The sequence below is a fragment of the Nipponia nippon genome, unplaced genomic scaffold (assembly GCF_047370975.1).
Source record: "Nipponia nippon isolate SJK-2023a ecotype South Korea unplaced genomic scaffold, ASM4737097v1 scaffold_3, whole genome shotgun sequence".
Taxonomy (NCBI): domain Eukaryota; kingdom Metazoa; phylum Chordata; class Aves; order Pelecaniformes; family Threskiornithidae; genus Nipponia; species Nipponia nippon.
In genome coordinates this window covers 56,854,020-56,877,373 of record NW_028262347.1, presented here as the reverse complement: position 1 = coordinate 56,877,373, position 23,354 = coordinate 56,854,020, and the positions used below count along the sequence as shown (strand labels likewise).

Here is a 23,354-nt window from a genome sequence, read left to right as displayed (position 1 = left end):
ACAGGAGGAGTCAGGAGGATACCAGTTTTTAATTCAGAGTGAGCAATGGAGTCATTCTGTAACCTTGAGCAGGTCATGCAGTCTCTTTTGTAACGTATCCTGGGAAAGCTCGGTGTTGTGCGGCATGTGTTATTAAATGTCATCCTTCCCTCCCCCAAGTCAATTCTAAATGGAAAAAAAAAAAAGTATACAACTTCGCTGAGCTGCTAAACATAGCTGGTATTTCTTAAGGAAATGTATTATTAAAAGTAGCAGAGAGTGAGAAGGTAGTGGATGTAACAGTTGCATTTTAGAGTCAGCATGAGAACTGGAACACGGGTTATCTAGTCATAGACCACGCTGAATTTTGCCTGTTAGAGATCTCTTTCTTATTCAAGTTCAGTATACACTGTGCTTAACTGCAACTTCACTGTGAAGTGAGTGTATATAATCTTTATTGCATTCTAAGAACTCACTAATCCATGGTGTTTAGCTGGTAAACAAGTTCTTACTTCAAACTGAGTGCTGTCTGTGTTTGAGCTTTGATTGCCAAGGTTGATAATCAGCTCTTAGAGCATCTAGTATTTGGCTATTACATAACAATATACATATCAATCTCTTGTGTGGTTTTTCCTTCATCTGACACAGGAAGGTTATGATTATACTCTGTCATTAAAATTACAAGATACCGATGAACATTTGAAAAGTATACATCTGTTTAAGGCTTAGCCAGCTAACCATTTGTCTGATCATATAAGGTGCAATAGTATTAAATTATTTGCCATGCTTCATGCGTGCAAATACAGGGTTTCAGTTTTTTGTTTCATACAAGATGGTACGTCTGCATTTTACTCATGGTTTAAAACCATATTTGTGTTTTGTGCAAGGGGCTTCAAAACTGTCATTTAAAGTATTTTAGGAAGCAACCAACTTGCCCAGTGAAGTGTGAGGCATAGCTGAATGCAAGTGCTGGTTTGTGCATGTGCATTATGGTGGATTCAAATTGGAAACACCTGGATCTTTGTCCTGCTTTGTTGCAGTCTGGGTGTACAGCTTGTTCCCAAGGGCTTTTTACTTGCCTTTAGTCCTGCTTCAGCTCTCAGCTCAGCTGGCGTAAGGATGAAGAGGAGTAGCGTTTGTCTCTGCTGAGGATAAACAATGGTTTGCAGTCTTCAAGAACAGCAGTTATGGGGAAAAAAAGAAATCTTATAAGCCTTAATTTATGGAGCATGCTTAGTAGTGATGGAATATCAAGAATTTACCTGCCCAACTCCAGCTGAATATACTGAACATACGCAGATAGATTTGTTTGAAGAGACCGTAATTTGGCAGGATTTATACAGCATTTCCCAGACCTGCAAAATGTTACTTGCTTTTCCTTCTGCCTTTAATTTAGACCTCCTGATATGGATCATGACAGTCCTGAAACTTCGTAACTGAATATTTGCAGGAAGTAGCTGAATGAATTTTCTTACCTGGTAAAAATAAATATTGCCTCAGGCAATAACTGGAGTAGAAAACACAAACCTTAAATACCTTTGCCAAGAAAATCTGAGCAAGCCATAAGAGTTGGTTTGGTTGTTTGGTTTGGGTTGTTGTTTTTGGTTTTTTTTGTTGTTGTTTTTTTTTAAATGTAGTAGAAGTTCAAGCAACCTTAACTTGCTGGTTCTTCCAGCTTGGCCCACAACAGATGAATAATAACTTCGTGTGGAAAACCTTGTTGTTAACTTCCCACTGATAAAATTAAATACATTCTTGCTTTAGTATTTTGATTTAGTATAATTAAAATAATGACTTAGCTTGATAAATGTTATTTTCATTACTACAGTGCCCTGAAGCACTGTATATGGAAAATTTTACAATATTATACAGATCTGGAGGTATGTAATGTGCTTGTCAAGCTATTAATTAACTTGCATAAAGTGTTTTGGTTTTTATGGCAAGTGAATTTAGAGTGTTTCTTTGGAAACTCAATAAAAGTAAACAATCAGATCACTTACAAAATGAAGTATAAATTATACCATTCTGATGCTGTGAGGGTATCCTTATAGCATCCCCAGGCAGGTAGAATTCCAAGCACCTCATCATTTAGTAGAAGCTGCTTTTAAGCAGCGTGCTTCTGTCTGGGTTTGGTTGGGTTTGTTTGTTTGTTTGTTTTTCTAGTAGTATAACTGTCACTAAATAGAAATTGCTTAACTCATACGCGTATTTCAGTTTTTTTTCTTGATCCCTCCCGAAGTGCCATACCATGACAATATTTTAAAGTGTGTTAAACTGTAGCAATAGCACTGTAATGTGGTATTATCTAATATTTCCTTTATTTCCACCTTCCCTTAAAATTCAGTCCTTGTCTCTCCAGATAGTTTGGATATTTACCAGGCTGGCTTTTAGGTCTGGTTTATTGTTTTGGGGTTTGTTTTTTTTTTTTTTTTTTTTTACATGCCTGAGAAACACAAATATAAAAATGTTAGTCAGAATCCAAGAAAAGTTAAAAGTTTGTTTTAAATGTAACTACTTCTGTTGTCAAAGATTCTATATGATCCAGTTTCTTACTGTCTACATGGCCTGTGCTGGTGCCACAAATGGTGCTCTGCCAGACAATGTTTCATTTAATTAAACTGTATTATACGTTTTCAGTAGTCTTTCTGAAATGTCACATTCTGACATTAAAACAAATGTCATAATTGTTGTGTGTACTGTGGTGTAGTTACCATAGCAAATAGATTAGTTTCTTGGGACCTTTTTTTAGTGTTAAAAAATAATTCTATTCTTGGCATTTAAGACAGAAGTGTGTAATCTAAGCAGGTACAGAGCTGCTTTTGTTAAAGCTAAGTTTACACCGTAGCCAGCAGTTAGCATTTGCTTTTTGACTGCAGTCAGATTAACAGTAAACAGGTTTTTTTTTTTTTATAGCACTTCTCATACATACCTACAAGAATGTGTTATTAAGGTGGCAGTAAATGCCTATCAACTTCACTTGCGTCACAGTTTGTAACCAGTTCAAAGCCCCAGTGAGGCATTGGTAAAGCTGCCGGTAGAGCTTTGAGCTTGACTTGTGGAGTCAATCGGGGCTGCAAAACGCAGTGGTATACTGATACAGACACCTGAAGTGGAGGGTAGCTCATTTAGGGGTTTCTGCTGCAGTTCTTCTGCAGAAGACATATCTGTAATTAGCTCCCTGCTCACTGGACCACTAAGTACAGAAATACTTGTTCACTCTAAGGTAATACATTTTTTTGAAAAAGGATTCCAGAGCTGGATTGCCAGAGTCGGTGATACAGAGTTGGTTATGGTCAGCAATGCAAAGTCCACTGGCAGCTGGGCAGTATAGTGCCCCATGGGAGTCAACGCTGGGGCTAGTACTGTTCAATATCTGTACTTACGACCTGATCAATGGGGTGGAATGTACCCTCGGCACATTTGCAGATGATCCTAAACTGGGCTGAGTGTTTGACACCTCCAGAGGGTAAGATTGCTGTTCAGGGGGAACTCAGTAGGCTAGAGAAAATGGTCTGACAGAAACCTCTTGATATTCAACAAATATAAATGGAAAATACTACACCTGGGTCAAAATAACCCTTAGCTATAGCATAGGGTTACGCATCCACTGACTAGAAAGTAGCTCTGCAGAAAAAACACCTGAAGGTCCTGAAAAAGTAGAATGTGGGTCGGCAGAGTGTCCTTGCTGTTAAGAAACCAGCCGCGTGCTGGGCTGTACTGGCAAGGCTGTATCCAGCGGGTCAAGAGAAGCGATTCTTCTCTATTCAACACTTAAAAGTCCACCTTTGACATACTGTGTCCAGTTTTGGCTCTCATACAGGAAAGACGCTGACATATTAAATGGCCACTAAGATGATTAGCGTTCTGGAGCACATCTTGCACAAGAAGAGGCTGAGAGAGCTGGGTTTGTTCAGCTTTAGAAATAGAAGGCTAAGGGGGTAATGTTACTGCTGTCTTCAGCTGCCTGATGAGAGGTTATAGAGAGCCAGACTCTTCCTGGAGGTGGTGCACAGTGATAAAACAAGAGGCAGAGAACACAAGTTGCAGAAAAGAAGTTCTGATTAGATATAGGGGAAGGCAAATGCAATGAGTGTAGTAAAAAAAATGGAATAAACTCTCCACATTGGTGGTGGTGTCTCTGTCCTTGGAGATAATGGGAATGTGACTAGGTCCTGAGCAACCTGCTTGATGATGGCTCTGCTTTGAGAGTGGTGACTTCCAGAGGTCCCTTCAATCAGAATTACTTGTGCTTCTGATGGTGAGACCAGTAAGTATCATGTATCTAGTGCAGAAAGTGTCACTTAGTTCCAAAAGATGAATTGGTTTAAAAAATAAAAATACAAAATAATTTTAAAAACGAAGTGGAAAGGACTGTTTAGGGAAAAGGTCCTGTGTAACTTTTCTTTTGTTAGTTTTCAAATGAAAGGATTTTTTTCTCCTGACATGCAAGCCATTTGAGGTTATAAAACTGGTAGAGTGTACATCTCCTAATCTTTTAATACGAAGCAATACTGGCAAATACTTGTGTATACTGCACTTGCAGACTAATAAGCAATCCTTTAACTGACATCTGGCACTTTTCCCAGATAGCCCGCGTTCATTTCAAACCCCGTGTTGTATGGTGAAGTAGGACTCTTGAAGTATTTCTATATGCACAGTGAGGTAGGTAAAATATTCTTTTTGGACAATGTAGTGAAGTGTCTCACATGCAACAGAAAGTTCAGCAGCAGCTCCCTCAGAGTGATCATCTGTCCAGAGCTTTGATACCACCCCACCCCCACCACCCAGTTGCAGAAATGAAAGGAGTTCACTTAATGGAAAATACAGAGATATTTTGCCAGGTAGTATGTCTTATCTGCTGAAATTATGGCTATAGTGAGAATTAGGGTTTGAAAGAGTGTGTATTACCAGGATAGGTAATCTGTAGTGGAAGAGAGATCTCAACAGTACTTCTTGAGGATTGCCAGCTCTTCCCTTGTCAAAAAAAATGACTTGTTTCTCTCTAAGCCTGTAGCAGAGACAGGTTGAGATTTTATTGTGGTAGCTGTTATCCATTTACTGTTCCATATTGTTTGTTATGCATTCATTTGTGTATTTTTTTGTGGCTTTCAGAACCACAAAGATATTTTTATTGGTAAACAGTTATAGATAATAGAGCTTTCTAGAGGTGTGAATAGTTTTTAGAGGAATATAAGGTTATTTCATAATCACATAAATCCTTGAAGTCCTGAATAGAACTGTGTCTTGCTGAATGAATGTTCTGATATGATAAATTACTGGACATCTTAATTACAGGCAGATTTCTAACTGCCATTCTTGGGCTATTTTTACCACGTTTCACAATTCTCTAAACACGCTTTATCTGTGTCTTTGGTGCACATGAGTGCACATGCTGTGAAATAATAACTATGATCTGTAAGAGCTCTGAAGCATTTGAAGACTGAAGTAGGGGAGAAGACTTGCGCAGTTCTTACGTTCTAGAACTTTGGCTATAACTCTCTATTTCCTTAAAACTTTCCTTTTTATCAACTGTGGCTAACATTTGGAAACTTCAGATCATACCTGGAAGTCATTCTTTTAATGTATATAAGTGATACAGCTGGAAAGAGTAATTCTATAAAAGGAGAGGACTGCAAGCAAAAAATATGGAATATTAAAAACATTTCAGTTCTTTTTATTTTTTTTACACAATCCAAGGTTTTCTTATGAACAGGAGACTTAAAACTGCAATTGACCCCCTTCCCCTCAAACCGGTTGCTGAAGTGTTGAGAACAAACCTCCTTATTTATGAGCATTTGTTGTTGTATTGTAGGGCTTATACTGTCCAGTTCTTTAAAATAAACAGCCCTTTATGGTCAGAGTTGTTTTCTTTCTATTATGTAAATCATTGTGCATACATATAGAGAATACTCCACAAAGAATTAATCTTACTCTATAAACAAGTCTAATAGCAGACTATAAGGAGTCTTTCTTTAGAAAAGTGTACTTTTAGCAAAGTCAGTACGCCAGTGTTTTAAAGTTGGTTATTTTCTACATCAGCTTCAAATTACTGATGTTTTGCTGCGATAAAGGCATATCAGTTGTTCCAGATACGCTATTTAAAGTAAGCAAACTTCTTGCTGTGACGCTGTTTTGGTTTTCAGCCAAAGAGAAGAAAAAAGCAGCTTACTCTAACTTGACAAGCAATAATCTTTTGCGTTTTGAAAACACTGCTTTACAGAGCACTTCTAAAACACACTTTCTGAAGTCTTTTCATTTAATACATGGCAAAGTGTATGTTGTGTGTGTATAAAATCCACAGCTTGCTGGGGGGGGGGGGGGTGACACACTTGTGTTATTGTCTTGTGTGTTATACTATGTACATAATGTTACAAATATGAAAGTTTTAATGTCATACTCTATTGAAGGGTTGAATTCTGATACCTTGATTTCACTGTCATTCAAAAAGTGTGGGACAATCATCCTTTTACTAACTGGTTGATTTTAAACTGCATAGTTTATCCTTTACTTCAATATTGCAGTTGTTCGGTGATGCTGTGAACTTAAGTTATTTCAAGCAAACAAGTAACTTTTTTTTTCTCCTTGAAATTTTTATACTGTGGATCTTCAGGGGTGCTATTCTGGAGGATCAATTTTTTCCTTATAAACATCAGAATTCATTTGACCTAAAATAATTTCGTATTCCGTTTTTGTCAGTTCAGCCTAAAGACTGACTTTCTAAATGGCTGTCTCCTATTTAACCATCTTTTCTATGGCTTACGTCTGTCTAGTTTATCCATGCAAGCATGCTTAACAAGAAAGGTGGCTGTGATGTTGTGCCTTTTAACATTTTTTTAATGAAATGAATTAATCCCATTTTGAATCTCTTGATCAGCAAGACCAAACTCTTTACATGGCTTAGTCTAGTGGAAGGAATTTTACCTTTAGGAATTCAGGGTCTGTCAACCCTGGGATTTATCCCATGCTGTGTTACATTTTGCTTCTGTTTGATGTTCTGTTTAAATGTGCTGGAGCACTCTTGTGTGTTGGGACACGCCATATTCTTCTCATGCTGTTGAAATAATGGAACGTTTCTGTTAAGTGGGTTATGTTGAATGAAAGTAGAAGTAAAACTGTGACGATTTCTGTACTCGAGTAGCAGTGCATTTAATTTTGCTTCATTTTTAGTCTCTGACATCCAGCTTCCTGATACAATTTAAAAGCTTTCATCCACCTTGACAATTTGAAGCAGTAGATTGCCAGTATTCTTTGCTGCAGCAAAAAGGGCTTGCACCTCAAGGAGCAAGAACTCATTTGGGAGTTTGTAATTCGCTTTTTTCTTCATTGCTCATGACCTTTAGTTCTAATCAGCTTGTGCTTTTTAATGTATTTATAAATAAATACTCTTATGCTAGAGGATTGTACCAATAAAGCCCCTGTTACAGTTAGAACTGCACAGGTGCAGGTGACAATGCTCAGGTCACATATGCAGAGTATGGGATAAAGGACTAAATACAGTCCAGAGGCAACATTCTCCTTGATATATTAGAACAATGTAGGAGTCTGTTTCAAAAGGAAATACACTCACTTTTACTAGTAGATCTTTCTATGATACAATTTTTAGAGTTTTAACTGGGTGGTGTGTGGAGAGGTGTTGTGATACAATAAGGTGCAGTTTCATTCAATAGCAACCAATTTAACATGTTCCTTTGAAAGGAGGAGATGCCTTGCTGCTTATGTGTGCTACTTCTGGTGTTCATCTGATAATACGCTAAGCTAATTCCATTTCCAAAAGGAGGGGGGATGGTCTAGGTGAGTTTTTGTGAGTTGAATTTGCTTGCCATACAATCAGCTGAGTTCCAGAAGAGGCTCAAGCCAGGGAAGGTCAGGGACAGAGCGTGAAGAAGAGAAATAAAGTGGAAGAAAAGGAAACCTACTTCTCCAGTGGCAGCAGCAAGCTGTTCATGAAATAGCACTGTTGAAGACTGCTTACTTTTCTCTAAGAGATTTTTGTCCCTGTGTAGACTGAGATGAGCTTTTGCCTTGGAAGCGTACCTGGCCTTGAGCTTGTTATAAAGGTGTTTTGCAATGCATCTAAGACACCAGTGTGTGGTGCCTAATTCTGCTGCTATCTAGGCTGTATAATTTATCAAAATACTGAGGAAACTTTCAGAAATGCTGAGAAGCTGGATGCTTGTAGTTAGAGTTCACTGGAAATTCTTCTTGCTTCAAATCTTGACCAAAGTTGTATACCTTAGTGTAGATTAAATTTCTGGTTTAGTCCCTCAAGTTTTGAGTCTTGTCATCTATTTCTAAGCAATTAGAAATGTATTTGTGGTCTGATATTTTGGATCACTAGAGGCCCGTCTGTAAGAAAGAGTTGGTTATTAGCTCAAGTGTTGCCTCTAAGTGAGACTGGTCTACGCATGCAAATCATTATCTCACCTAAGGTGATGGCCTTTATCTCTGGCTAGTTATGGCTAAAGCCTTTAGGGAAAATTTTAAGTTGTTAGTGTGACCTCATAGCTATATAGATAAAAGCTTGTTCTGTTGAAGTGCTGCTGATGCTACAAGTGTAGCTTTGGAATCCCCTGTATTCTGGAAGAAGGTACAGAAGTTGGCTCACAATTTGGAAGCAGATTTGTGAATCATCCTATGCTTATTACAATGCAGAGAACAGGATGCACCTATAGAAATTTCCTGTCAGTCCTGTGTTCTATTATAGTATAGCTAAACCAAGATAACTGTACTGAAAGTGAAGTGTGGGGTCAAGAGGAGGGAAGATGACTCACAGTACTGGTAGCTAGTCTGCATCTTTACGTATGAGGAACTTCCAAACACTGTTACACTGTTGTCCTGTAGCCCTGTGGAAGGAACTGGGAGTTGCATACACTTAAGTGCCACTCCTGAGTTTCTAGGAATTTTCATTTCTTACATTTTACGTATATCTTTTTGTGCAGTTTTAGTTTGAGGGTGACTTCATAGAGTTCTGGGTTTTTTGGTAGACTACTACTCTGTGTGGCACTTTATCTCCACCTATCAAAGTGTGTTGCCAGCAGATAGTATGTAATGTATAGTACGTCATCTTGTCTCACAGTTCAGTTTGTGATAGCAAGAACTTTGAAGACAATTTCTGTCCTCTACCCATGCCTCAAGCCCATGCGTTGCGAGAATAAGTCTTTTTAAAATAGAGTTTTCTGGAAAAATGAATATTAGGATTTTGCAGAAAACTAATACTTTCCAAAACTGGTAAATTGTCTCGGGGAAGGGCACACTTCTTGGATACCTATTTTTTCTTTTTTTCCTGAAATGGCTATCTGCTTTAATAACTTGGACTACACAAGTACTTTCTGTTACTTCTCTAGTTAACTAGCTGAAAAACCTTCTTTTCTCTGAAATGATTGCTTTTGTCTTAGCCAGAAGAGGTTGTTATAAGAACTTAGATAAGGTATGGAGTGTACTGCACCATAGCTACTAGGTTTGTTTGGTTTAGTTTTTTATAAATAAAATTTTGGATTACAACCTATAGTTTCTCGTCATTTGTAAGCTGTTCATATGCCTTACTTTAAATACTTTGAATTAAAGTCTGTAATGTGCTTTTTAAATACTTTTCAATACTGTTGATTCTAAGATTTTGTGGGAAATATTAAAATGCAATTAGGTCATAATTTTAAGATCGACACATGCTTTCTTGAAGAAAGCTAGAGTTAAAAGCTGACTGCTGATTGCTATTTAGCAAACTTCCTCTTCAGGGTTGTGGTGTGTCCGTGTTCCCACTACTATGTCCTGGTAACAAAAAACGGAACCACACCCCATTGTATTACTCTAAATTCACTCATTTGGAGTTGATGGATTTTCTCCCCGTGTTGATCTTGTCAATGTAAGCAGCCAGTTGCTGGAATGTACATGATGGACCCTCCAGTTTCCTTGACCTGGCCAGGAAAAATTATCTTTTAGCTAATGAGAGCAGGTTAATAGGCACCGTTGTCTTCTGAATGAATCAATGAGGTACTTGAGAGCTTTGTTTATGTTAAATTTATCGGAACACTTAACACTGCAAGTTAGGTTTGTCTTTAACAAGCTTCTTGCATACAACTGAAAAGGGAAAACCATTGATCATAAAACTTCAAATATTAGTGAAATGCATCAAAGAGTGAAAGTGGGAAGATGGCAAGTGTGATGCCCCAAATGGCAATAAGCTATTTCCCCCCCTAATTCAGTGAACTTTCAACACAGTGGTATGTTGTTAGCGTGTCTATAGCATCAGTTCTTGCTCTGTCGTTTGGCGAGTATAACTTCATACTTCCTACGTGTTTATGAGGTTTTAGTTACATTTTGTCAGAAACTTCATAGTCTTCTACATGTGATGCAGCCGAAGTGTTCAGATAGATCCCTTGTACCTCAGAACTTAGGTGGGTGCTTACATGAATTGAAGCCTAAGTTACTAAGTATTGATTATTGCTATATTGTAGTTGTTGGTGATGTGCCCAATAGAATATTAAATGCACATCTCTACTAAAAGAGCAGAAGAAGGGGAGGTCGCCATGAAAGACAAAGGGCTTCTCTGGAGCCTTACTACCACAGATATTTGTCTGTATATGTCTGAAAACAAGGCAGCAGCAGTAGCAATCTCTGTGTCCTGAATTTACCACAAAGACAGATAGATGACCATAACTAAGTGTTTACTTTCAGGCTATGGATCTTCTGTCCTTGGGTTCTTTTATTATTAGTGCTACATGTTGTTGTAAGCCATAGCTTCAGCTTTGATTGTGAATATGACCTTTTTCTCATTCTTTTCTATTCCCTGCTCTTCTGCTCACAAAACTAAGGAAGGTGCTTTGAAGTAGAAGGCTGTCTGTGTGCCAGGCAGTTACTGGAAGTCATTTTGTATTTTGACTCTACCCTTTTTCAGCAGCTCTTTTAAGACAGCTCTTAAACTTGCCTGCTGCAAGAAAGTTTTTTTGGAAATAGTATACTTGTAACTGGCGCTACAGCCCAAAAAGCACACATAGCTTGAACAGTACAAAAGTAGGAAACATAATTTGAGGTTATAGTAACTTTGAAAGATGAGGGTGTCACTGGAGAGCTTTTTCATATTGCTTACAATCTGTGGCTCAAAGAAAACAGAAAATTTTGTCTCGATGCTATGACAGACAATGTGAAGTATACGAACCTCCCCAATGCTTCATGTCTTGTGCTGTTAGTAAAACTGAAAAACCTGTGGGGCTTTTCCTTGCCAGAGTTTAGGGCTGGGAAGTGTGCTTTGACATTTCGTAGAGAACAGAAAAGAGCAAGAACTGACCTGGCTTAAGCAATACCAGACAGAGTGCATAAAACACTGTTCTGTATGATGTGGAATACTTGCCTCAAACTTTGTTAAATGCAGACTGAACTTGCCATTATGTATGAATTTGGTAATTTGGTAATAACTTAAGGATGTTGTTACGAAGGACTCATCTTGCCCTTATCCATTTTCTCCATCCATGGAGGAGAGCCTAACTTTAGGAAACCAGGAAGACATTTTATTACTGTCCATAGAACCTTTTCTCTTTAAGAGAGTTCTTTGAAGTCCTCAATCAGGAAGCCGTTAACATGTAACATCTCAAAATATTTTTGTAGGAATTGATTAGTTATGTAAATGTCTCTTTGTACGCTGGCTTGGCAGTATCTAGTGAAAATGCAAACAAAAATATTACCTATACCATATAAATGCAATGGAAGGGAAAGTCTGAGTGATGTGACAGCAAAGCCAGCTCAACTCTAACCTTTTTAAACTGCGGTTAAAGAAGAGCTTTGATTTGTGCATAAATATAAGAAATAGTTCAGTACTCTTATAGACTCCAGTTTTGTTTATAAAGCTGTTCTGTTTTTTATAAAATCTTTTTCTGAAAGATCACGGGTTATACTTGTTAGTTGTTTCCCACATGGGTTATACTTGTTAGTTGTTTCCCATTTGTAAAGTACACATCTCTGGTCTCTGATCCTACCCCTCATCTGTCAGATCATCTTTTTACGTTAATTATCTTCATCTTAGTCTTTCCCTATAAAAAGAAATTACTCCAAGTGAGCTGAAAACTTGGTCTTAAATTTACTTTTAAGGAGGTGAGGAGAATTGGTTAACAAAAATGTGATTCACCATAGAAACAGCTCAGCCAATAGCATATATGCAGTAAATTAACCATTTTCTGGTACTTTCATATTTGATACGAAACGTAGCAACAAGATGATAGCTTGACAACAATAGCAGCTGCACATATTTTTCTTCCTTTTTTGAAAGAATGTTCTCGTGGAAAAAATAGATTCCCTGGAAAGTAATTTATGTTACAAATTTCATCACAAAAATTCTGTGGGTGGGTACAATAGGCTAGAAATTAAATTAGTGATTTGTATAATAAATGATGGGTTTGATTTGATATGACACTTCTAGTCTCTTACAAGTGACATAGCTACAGGCAATAGAATAATCTCTTCCCCTTGTGAAGATAAATGTCATATCAGACCAAACCATCTTATATTAAATTACAACTTCCCTTTTTTTACCATATGAAAAGATTCATGAGACTGTTCATTAAATAATAGCACAACCCAATTAAAAGGGTTCTTTGGCCAAAATGTCTTGAAGATATTTCCTAATATCAGGCATGTAGTTAATTTATATAGGATACTGCCATAAGAGGCCTGATCCAAATAAAGGAATTTTCCTTTGTGCAGTAAGAGGCGTGATTGTGGCCACACTGAGCCAGAAGGTGCTTTTCTTATCTCAGTTAGACTGAAACCCTCAAATGCAATTGAAGTATGATGATAAGAGGAATCTAGTATCTCGACTTCCTTTCTTGGGGGGAAGAGGAATATAGTATTTGCGGCTCTTGTTAAACAACTTGATTGTGCTCATACTGTTGCTTTTCATGTTTTGGCAGAGAGAAGGAGCAAGAAAGGGAAGAACAGTTAATGGAAGACAAGAAAAGGAAGAAAGAGGATAAGAAAAAGAAGGAATCTGCTCAGAAGGTAGGTTTTGATATTTGAATTCTTTTATCCAGTTGGAACATAAATAATATTAGGGGTGGCAAGATGTTAAATTGTTTGTATTTGAGCTTAAAAACTTGATTGTTTAGAGTGATGCTTCATTGAAGAATCTTTTTTTGTATCATCTTTCTCGAACTTAGATGTTTAACTTAAACATTTCTTCTCCTTAGTGTGTCATGTGAAGTAAAAGAAGTTTTTTTGATATAAAATATTAAACTTAAGTTATTGAATATGGGCTCTCTTGATCTATGCAACTCCTGCTGTCTTGGTGTTTGGGGATGGAAATGCTGCTGGGCTTTTGCAATTCTTGCAGTAAAATTGACTAAATATTTTCTAGAGCAAGAAGATGCCTTTTTTTCTTTTTAAATCCTTAAGGAAGTTTGTGCAATATTTACTACCGAAGGTTCCCTTTATTTTTTGCTGAGTATTGCTTAGGTTTTTCATTTTCTGTAGCTAATGGCAGTTTTGCTGAAGTGTATCAATTTGAGTCTGAGCTGTGGAGAACTGATAAGTCACCAAAAATTGGTTTTGCTCAGAAAATGGGTTTGAACACTTGATGTATTAGAAGCTCTCTATTTTGCTGAAAATATACTAGATTATTCTAGGAATTAGGTTGTCGTATGAACTTGAGTCTCTTGCAGCTTTATCCATGGCTTTACTGGTAAAATCCTTTGTCTGGTTCTGGGCTTCCCAGTACAAGACAGACGCAACCATTCTGGAGCGGGTCCAGCAAAAGGCCCTAAGATGATTAAGGGACTGGAGTATCTGACAAATGAGGAGAGGCTGAGAGCTAGGACTGTTCAACCTGGAGAAGAGAAGGTGCAAAGGGGTTTTACCAATCAATGGATATAAATACCTTGTCGGAGGGAGTAAAGAGTATTGAGGCAGGCTCTTCTCAGTGGTGCCCAGTGACAAGGCACAAACCATTGTGCACGAATTGAAATACAGGAAAATCCACTTAAAAAGACTTTTTTTGCGTGTATGTGTGACTGGGCAACCACTGGAACAGACAGGCTTCCCAGAGAGGTTGTGGTGCCTCCATCTTTGGAGATGCTCAAAAATGAGTTGGACGAGGCCCTGTGCAACCTGTTTTTGTTGAATTTGCTTTGAGTTGGGGAGACTCCTAGGCGGCAGGTGGGGACCAGGGGTGGGAACTGTGGCCTAGATCTCCAGAGGCTGTCCCTTCCCATCCTCAATGATTATGTGAAATTGAGAGCAGAAGACTTTAATTTCTTTCTCTGTTTTTCAGTTGCTTCATTAACAACAGACCCTACGAAAGATTGGACGTTACTCTGTGTTAGATTCTGGAGGTTTCTGCTGAGAACAGCCAGCACCAATTCCAGTTAAATTTTTGCTTTTCCAGGGTCTTTTTAAATCTGGCTTTTTCACCAGTTTGAGTCTGTCGGTTTAAATTGGGTGCAGATAAACTGGTGTATTTCTATTGCCTTTATGTGTTGATACATCCCCAATAATACTGCAAAAGATCAGTAGCTACAGAATAAGGTTCCTTCAGTGTCTTTTTGCCTCAGTGTTGCTGCTGTTTAACATTCAAGTACAAAAAATACATGTAGGAACCAGGAGGAGCAGACCCTGTTAAACAAAGACTAGTGACTTGAGGATTACATGTTGATATTGAATGATACAAGAGAAACTTGAAAAGGTTGTGCTGATCATCTTGATAACAGTGCTGGGAGTGTTTATTGAGGAATTGGTGCTTTGAATACAAAGGAGATTTGCCAGCTTTCCTGTGTGGTCCCTCACCTACTAAGTTATTCAGTATGGTTGAATGTTATGATATTTTGCCAAAATCTTGGGAAGGGTAAACACTAAATAAGTTAATCTCCTAGAGACCAAACTTAACAGTAATACTTGGAGATATCTAGGAATAGGAAAGCGGGCAACTGAATGGACAGAACATAAACGTGTGTGTTCGTTCTTGGTGACTGTGGTGGTGTTCACCAAATAAGCAGTAATGATTTGGGGGTACCTTTTTCAGACAGAGTTTGTGAAATATGAAACAATTGTTTCTGTCAGGATCTTCTGAAACTTAGAAAATAAAAAAAATCACTTCAATAGAGGTTATGCAAGCAAATTCACAGACTAAATTCCTGTGGTTGGTGTCCCAGGGACTGTTTGGTAGCTTGTCGGAAGGCTGAGTTTGACTCCACCTTCCCGTTCACTGTAGCTGCTCCTGCCCTGCTGATGCTTATAGGTTGCACACAGAGAGGTGACAGCTGTAAATCTGAGACAGTGTCACATTTTCTCAGCTTTTGTATTCTAGACAAAAAAAAAATAAAAATCACAAAACCAGATCATTTTGACTAGGAGAGAGATGCGGTATAGGCAGAACAGGCAGTACTTTTTTTTTTTTTTCCTAAAGCAAACTGTGGTTATCATGTAGAATTCTTTAAAGATTTGATAAAACAGGATTCTTCCAAGTAGACAAGTTACTCGTTTACTTTTGACCATAGTAAACCTATCAGCGTTACCGGATTGGATTAATGAATAATTTTATTCCCCCTTTTCCTTTAGTAGTGGAACATCAGAGTCACTTAAGTGCTTAACAGAATTTTTAACTGTGTTACAGAAGATGACTTAATTTGATGCATGCAGGATTTTTCTTAAGTGAAGTGAAAATTGATATCTGGCTTGGTACAGATGCAGTTTTGGTACAGGTGCATTTTTAGTATCTCGGAGACTTTTGGATTACATAATTCTATGAAGTTACGATGCTTAAGATTTTGTATTCTAGTGAATGTTCCACTTCACATATTGCAGTGTTGATCTTTGCAAAGTAAATGATGCCACAGCAATTCAGTGCAGTTTGTCTTTTTATTCTTTACCATACAAAGGAGTTCTGGCTTGGTTGGTTTAAACAATAAACTGCTTTTTACTTGTGCTTTCATTATTCTATACTGTCACTGTGTGCTTTCCAGAATTATGGACTAGTTCAGCAATTTCTTTTAAGAATAGGTGTCATAGAACCTGACACATGATGATCTTTAGGGTTTTTCCATTATTGTGTAGTGGAACTCATGATCGACACGTTCAAAACATGCTACAATACACGTGATTCCAGAGAATATACCAGTAGTATGTTTGTCTCTGCTGTAGCTTGAAATCTACTATGCTGAAAGAATGTAGAAATACAGCAAAACCAGATATTGAGTACGTTGGCCAGTGTGATATCTCACTTCAGTAATCAACTTCTTATTGCGTTCAAGAGATTTTGAAGTTTCGTGCTTTATAGGTACTGCTGATACTTTTTGTAATTGTAGCAATGAATCCAGTAAGGTTTAGGATTTCTTCTCCTTGGAAGAGATGTCATGGGAAAGGTAAAGTGGGAAGATGGCAGAGAGAGAGAGACTGCTACTCTCACCCATGGTTACTCCTGTGGGAATTCCTTTGCTAGCCCCAACAGTCTGCTCTAAGGATACTCTCATAGAAGGAAGTTTTTGTTACACTTTAACTGTAATACTTCACTTCCAAAATCTGAAAGAACTGTAGTGCTATAGCACATTTTTATTTGTGCTTTGGAAGTCCATATTTGGGATGAGGAGGGTGGCTGAATACTAAAAATCATCACGCGTGAAGTAATTACTATTTCTGTCAGGGACTTTTGCATCAGGCAAAGGTGTTAGAGGAGCTGTAGTATTTTTGAAAACTTCATATATATGACTAGGAATACTGTTTAGACTTGTAGTTCATCAGCTGATTATTTTCATGCAATGACAAATACTGTTCTTGTGCTAAAAAATTAAGGTTGTGATTTAGCACAGCCTGTTCAATGTTTGTTTTGAGGTTCTTAAAACTCTATTTACATTCTTGCTCTTAATTTGCAGGTCACAGATCAAAAAACCAAAGGTAAGAATCTTTGATCATAAAGAGTATTTTTTATTGACTTGAGCCAAGACTCAGATCTTGATCAAAACTTGAAGAGGGAATGAGGATTGTAGATAAAATAGGTTAGCTGAAATATTTAGTTTTCAGTTTTGCAAAGGTTTTAGACAAGTAACCAAAAACTGAAACCACCTATATAAATGGAATGAAAGACAGGGAAAGTACTGCTTATGGTGAGGTACTGAAATGAGTGAAAACGACTTGTTGGAAACTTAAGAGAAGTTCAGGCACCTAAAGGTCCAACAGATAAATCAGGACAGATGAGTGAGCATCTTGAAAGTTAAGCTTATTTAGCTGATCTAAAAATATATTTAATCTTGATTTGTGTGTCAGTTTTCAAAAAATTGTGTGGGGAAATGGCTATTACTGACAGAAGAGAACTAAAGATAGTAACTTGATTTTACAGCTAACAGTATCCTTTTTTGGGTTTTGAGCAATGAAGCCTGTACAGAGAGATCTGAAAAACCTTATCAAAATAAAATGTGGGGAATAATGCATTCATGTTGCCAAAGAGAGACTCTCTTGTTTTGAGCTGACATTTGTAAGAAAAAAGTTTTACTGATTATGTTCACTTTGCTGGGGAGGGGTTTCTGGACATCCCTTTCTTGTATTAATCTTCCACAAAGGCTAGAGTAGACGTATTAAATTTTCGTTGCCTTTGGAGTCTGATGTCTTAGCAATTGGACCTTCTAGATGCCTAGCTAGGAATTTCTTTTGCTCTGTTTCAAAAAAGCACGTGGAGAATGTGAGTAAGGGGTCACAAGTCTAGGGCCTCTTAAGCAAATTTTGTGATGGTGTTAGTTCCTCAAGGATTTGTTCGTAGTTTTCCTCTTCTCCAATGCATGATAGCCCTCAGAAGCAGCTTGTCCTTGCTTATAGGGGTACCTGGTGACCACCTGGGAAACTTTACGTGAGCCCAGTATACATGCTGTATGTAGGACTGCCTTTTGGGTGAGAGTCAACTATTACTGCCTTAAAGAGCAGCGCAAAGAGCTCAGATTTGTTAACTCTGAATCCAAGAGAAGGGTTTTTTTTCCCCCTATTTTCGTTTGTTTTGAAGGTGGCCATGTAGCCTACTAAGCAGGTGAAAAGTTGGGATCTGATTTCAGGTCTCCCATAAGGCATAACAATCCAAAAACCAGTTGAAGATCAGGGAACAGAGTGAGGGAGGGGGAATCAGTTATATTTGACTGCTCGTACTTTAAAATGACTCATTGCCAGGGAGATATTCTTTGCCAACTTTACGTTTCCAAGAAATTCGGGGCTTAGAGCGAAATACTTGCTGAGGGCAGAGTTTCATCCTAGGGTAGAGAGTTGCACACGGAAGCAAAAGGTTTGCCGCTACTGCTTATTCCTGCTTCTTTAATTAAATTGTTCTTCGATAAGGTTGAAGTTGCACAATATTTCGGAGAAGAATGAAATTATAAAAGGAAAGAGTCGCAGTGAGTTCTTGTAGCTAACACAAGTTTAAGTGGAAAAATTTCTGATTTTCATTCTTCCTGTTTTTCAGTGCCCGAAGTGACGAAACCAAGTTTAAGCCAACCAGTGGCTGCCAGCCCAATTGGCAACTCTCCATCGCCACCAGTCAATGGTGGCAACAATGCCAAAAGGGTGGCAGTGCCGAACGGACAACCGCCAAGCGCCGCCCGCTACATGCCTCGGGAGGTGCCGCCGCGATTCCGTTGCCAGCAGGACCACAAAGTGTTACTGAAACGTGGGCAGCCCCCTCCACCATCCTGTATGCTCCTTGGGGGTGGAGCAGGGCCTCCTCCCCCAACAGCACCAGGAGCAAACCCAAATAACGCACAACCAGTGACAGGAGCACTGCTGCAGAGCGACAGTGGGACTGCAACAGGCAAGTAATAATAACATTAAATGAGCATGTGTGTGTGCATGGCAGAAAAGGGACCACTAAAATTGTGCATAAATATACCATTATATAATAAAACTCCTCAGATTGCTTTTGGAGAGCTTCTACTGTTGTAGTGTATAGACTTTTCTTTTGGTGTGTTAGCGGCAATGGATGCAATTTTTCCTACTAGATGGAATAGGAAAGAGGGTTACTCTTTTTAAGATATGTTTTGGGTGGTTTGAATCAGATGCTGTAATGCTCTTAAGACCACAGCAAGGTAAACACAATGCACAGATAAAGAGCATTTTATGGTTGTCATTGAGTAGTTCTTAATAGCTCTTTAGGTTTCTTTGATGACATGAATTTCCTATCTTGTCACTTTTTTTATATGATCTGGTAAAACAGATGTAGATATCAGGTCTACAAATGGCAGGTGTCTGTCACTTCTCATCTGGACGAAATAGAAAGGTGGTCCTTTTGCTCCTGACTTTTTTTAGTAGTAATCTTGGTTTTGTCCTTAGATAAGCCTTTTTCTAAAAGTCGTGACTATCCTGTTTTTGCTTTTCTGTTCACTTTGAATTCCAGAAGATAAATTGATTTTAAGATTAACTGTTTTATGAGCATGGAGAAATTATGACTGCTCCTGAATTTTTCAGACCGTTGGGGAATTGCAGTAACTGTAGTATTTCCTCCTTAAGTTATGATAGTAGAACGAACAAAATTCCACTCAAGACATGTGCCTTCTAAAGAACAAGTTAGGTGATCTGAGAAGTCAAGGACAACTTCAGTTCTAACAATAAGGGTGTTTAAAAAAGAAATGATAAATGCTTGAAAGTCAAAAGAAGAAAATAATGATACTGCTATGTCTGAGTTTGCCTTTGAAAACAATGACAGATTAATGGGGTTTTTTACCACAGTCTTGGAGAGCATAAACTTTTTGTAGTTCTCTATGGTTCAGAAGAAAAAACAGAGGTGACGTGGAATTCCAGAATGAAGTAAGCTAGATGGGATGTCTGTCTTTGTTAAAAAGGATTCTAGGAAAATAATTCCATTTGTTTTGTGGTTTTAGTACTTGAATTCCTTTGTAGCAAATCCCTGTTTGGCAGATTATTTATCTTGTTGTCTTTGATGTTTCCTATTTAATAAGGGGGGGGAGGGTGAATTTCAAACTACAATGGCAAAGTTTTAGCTAATCAGTTTAAAAACAGATCTCTTGGAGACGGCTGATGTTGATAAAACACCTGAAAGAGAAGAGGGGAAAAAAACCTGCCCCAGAGTCTTTCAACTATGTGTAAAATCCTAGCATTATGTCAGCGTTGGTATACCTTCACAGTGATTGTAGTAGACTGACAAAGGAGGTTTTACGGTAGTGAAGCATTCTAAAAGTTTTTTCAAAATTTCTCACAAACAGTATTTTTTTGCTGTTTGGTGTACTATATGAGGACCATTTTGAAGTATTTTAGAGGCTCCTTAAGTTCTGTGTAATTAATTTGACACCTAATATGTTTTTCTGAGACTGAAATTTGATTTTATGAATTCCCATATTTTTACATTTAGTTTAATAGTGCATTAACAACTAAGATGTTACGTGGCTGTATTTTATTGATTGTGGCAACTTTTTATGCCAGTGGTTGGTTGCTTTATCATGATGTAAGTCAGGGGTGTTGCCAAGAAAGATACGGGTCCTTCAGACCTGTCTCATTCCATCCAAATTTCTGCACCATAACACAGTTAACTGGGCTGGGGAGCTGACCTGGATTAAAATTAACTCAGGTTGTTTTTTAAAGCTGATTTCAGTCTGGGTGATTTACCAGTTCAGCTCACTGAATATCGGTGGGATCATATGTGCTAGCATGTGAGAGTAGGTGTGCCAGAGGAGCGGGAATGAGCAGCTGGACAACAGAAAGGCCCGGGCTGTCACTCGGGGTGCTCCATCAAAGTGCTTATGGAAGTGTGGTGTTGCTATCTGTCTCGCACATCATTAACCCCATATGAGATCCTGACTGTTGACAAATTGGATTTCAGATGGGGCCCAATTCTGTCAGGCACTTGTGCACTGATACTGCAATTAATTCATCCCACATGAAAACAAAAGCAGGTTCCCAAAGGGGAAAATGTTGCAGCTTATCTGCTCCTTTGCATTGTTATATTTGCCAGATAGCTATAGATGGTGTTGGTGAGGCTTTAATACAAAAAGTCAGTACGTAATCCTTCTTTACACGGATCTCTTTCTACCAGAATTGAAATGCTTCTGTAAGATAGCAAAACTCTAGTTCCCTGAAAGATGACACCAAATTTACTATTGTCTCATAGCAACATGGGGGGTTGGGGTGGAGGGCGCTGTATGTAATTCTTCTAATACCAGTGATATTCAGGATGCACAAGACAATTTTGGAAAGCAAAGCTTAAATTTTATTGGTGAAAGTCTTTCAATAGTTACAATACCCTCTAAGAATCACCATCATATCTCACAGCAAAACTGCATCATCATTTCAGGACTCCATTTCAATACTTCACTTACTTTAGTTCCATACTTTCATCCTTAAAAGTAGTCATTTGCTAGTAACTTTTTTCATTTTAGTCAGATCAGCAACTTGTTTGTCTTCAGCATGTTTGTTATTAAGGAAGAGTCTGTTTTAGAACCAAGAGCCCTTACCCATTATCTTAAGACAAAATCATAAATTGCCAAAATTTTGTTGCCACTGTCAAATATAGCAAGGGAGGCTGGTTTTATAAAACAGTCCATTAAATTGTGTCCTCCTACGCTATGTTAGGAAGCATCCAATCTTGGTGCATAGCTGCCTATGCGTCATTCATTTGCTGAATCATTGCTAAGTTCAAAAGACAGCAACCTTGCAGTCTTTTGAGCTTGTCTTTGGCTGTCCTCCTTAAGCTGTTCCTGTGACCAGTCTAATCAGAAAGTTTTTTAATGGGGGGGTTACTCAATGTACTAAAAAGATAGCCAGATATAAATACCGGTAGAGAGTCACATTTCCTTGCTATTGTTAAGTTTGCACTTGAGGTTAAGGCAACAGAAGGAACAGAATGTGCATGGGAACTGCTTGGTCTTTTGGATCGTGGTGGCTAGGGTTTAATGGATGAAGACAAACTTTTGTCCATCAGTATTCAAAGCGTACAAGAGAGTTTTAACCTTGCTATGAAGTCTGCATCTTTACTGGTGGCCCTCGGTCAAGCGGGATCTGGAAGGCATTCAGTGGATGTTCATTGATTAATCTAATGAACGGAAAGCCGGAGACAGGCACTCAAAGCTGAACTGTTCATCTTCTAATAGAAGTATTAGCAACCAGAAATTGTGGTCTTCACTTTTGAATATATAACATAGGAACTTGGGGGGGATGCACTTTTTTAAGGTCACTATGCGTTATTTTCATGGAAGCTGTCATATGAACCAGTATTGGTAGTAACACTATGTATTCAGGTATGAGTACTGATGCAGATGTTACTATGAACTTTATGCTCTGCAAAAGTAAGTTAAACTGCTTGGGTGGGATAACTGAATAAGACTAATATATTAGGGCTCAGTACATGGTTTTGTAGAAGGGAGAGTGTTTAGTCTTCATCACTGGGAATTTGTGGTAAGGGCAATTTAGGGTCCCTTGGTATTAAAAATACGTAGAAAAATGAGTGGAACCCTATGTAGAGAGCAACACTGAAGTACTAATGGACTTAAATTATTTAGAGGATCAGAGGTAATTATGTGGGTGGCAAGGGAATCTTGGCTCATGCTTTAAACTAGTCATGATAACATGTCCACATATATGCAGATGTCATGCTGCCAGCACTGACATAGGCTTCATCCATTGTGGCGCTGTGTTAATTTATGTCTGCTTTAAAACTATATAAAAATATCTTGTCCGTGTGAAGTCATACCACATAGGACTTAAATAGTTCACCACAGATGAAAGAAAGGGGCGCTATTCAGTTATCGTTCACTCCAAAGCTCATTAAACTTGCAGGTTACCCTGTACAATGTGCTAAGCCAGCAAAAAACTAACCCATTAAAAAGTGGACAGTTTTGTGTTGAATTATTGAATACAGTTGACTTAGGTTTAACTGCCATCAGAACTGTCACAAATGAGAGGTGAAACTTGGGGAGCTTGAAGCAAGTAGAGCTGGTGAGAGAAGAAGTGAGATCTTACTAGCCTCTATACAGTAGCAGAGATCAGCTTAGCTGCTCGCAAAACCACAAACTGTGGTTTGTAGGGTAAATACAGCAGTGACACAAATGTGGGGTAATTACATACTGAATACAGCTTGCATGTTACTACATAGGAATTGTAATTTGTGTAGTTTTGTCTCTTTTGATTTACAGTAACTTTTAAAATAATTTTATTAGTTTTGCAAAGGGTTGAAAGAAATTCCTAGTATTTGAAGTTGAAGTATAGACTTCCTCAACTTCCTCAACTTTATATATTCATTAGATGCTTTTTGTCTTCAATCTTTTATCTTTTGATCTGTAATAAATTGTAGTTGCTTTGAGTCAGTTGAGTAGCAGACCAACAGCTGACTGCGTGTACACACACATACATGTGAATGTGTGCGCATACGCATTCGTGTTCTATATATAGTATGATTTTAAATGTGTATTTGAGAAGTCTAC

General features: G+C 38.1%; 1 protein-coding gene across 21 annotated transcripts in view; it reads left to right on the top strand.

Annotated features, from left to right (window-relative positions):
• Positions 1–23,354, top strand: part of TNRC6B (trinucleotide repeat containing adaptor 6B) — a 134,569-nt gene that overhangs the window by 76,067 nt on the left and 35,148 nt on the right. For 10 of the 21 annotated variants that reach the window (XM_087767841.1, XM_087767833.1, XM_087767832.1 and 7 more), the window contains exons 1-4: positions 6,017–6,252; positions 12,876–12,963; positions 16,824–16,845; positions 18,392–18,736. In XM_087767841.1, coding sequence (XP_087623967.1) covers positions 6,032–6,252; positions 12,876–12,963; positions 16,824–16,845; positions 18,392–18,736 — 676 coding nt within the window. In that variant the 5' untranslated portion in view covers positions 6,017–6,031. Of the gene's footprint in view, positions 1–4,051; positions 4,247–4,565; positions 4,642–6,016; positions 6,253–9,068; positions 9,208–12,875; positions 12,964–16,823; positions 16,846–18,391; positions 18,737–23,354 lie in introns of those variants that run through there. The other 11 variants (XM_087767830.1, XM_087767831.1, XM_087767844.1 and 8 more) reach the window with 4 other exon arrangements.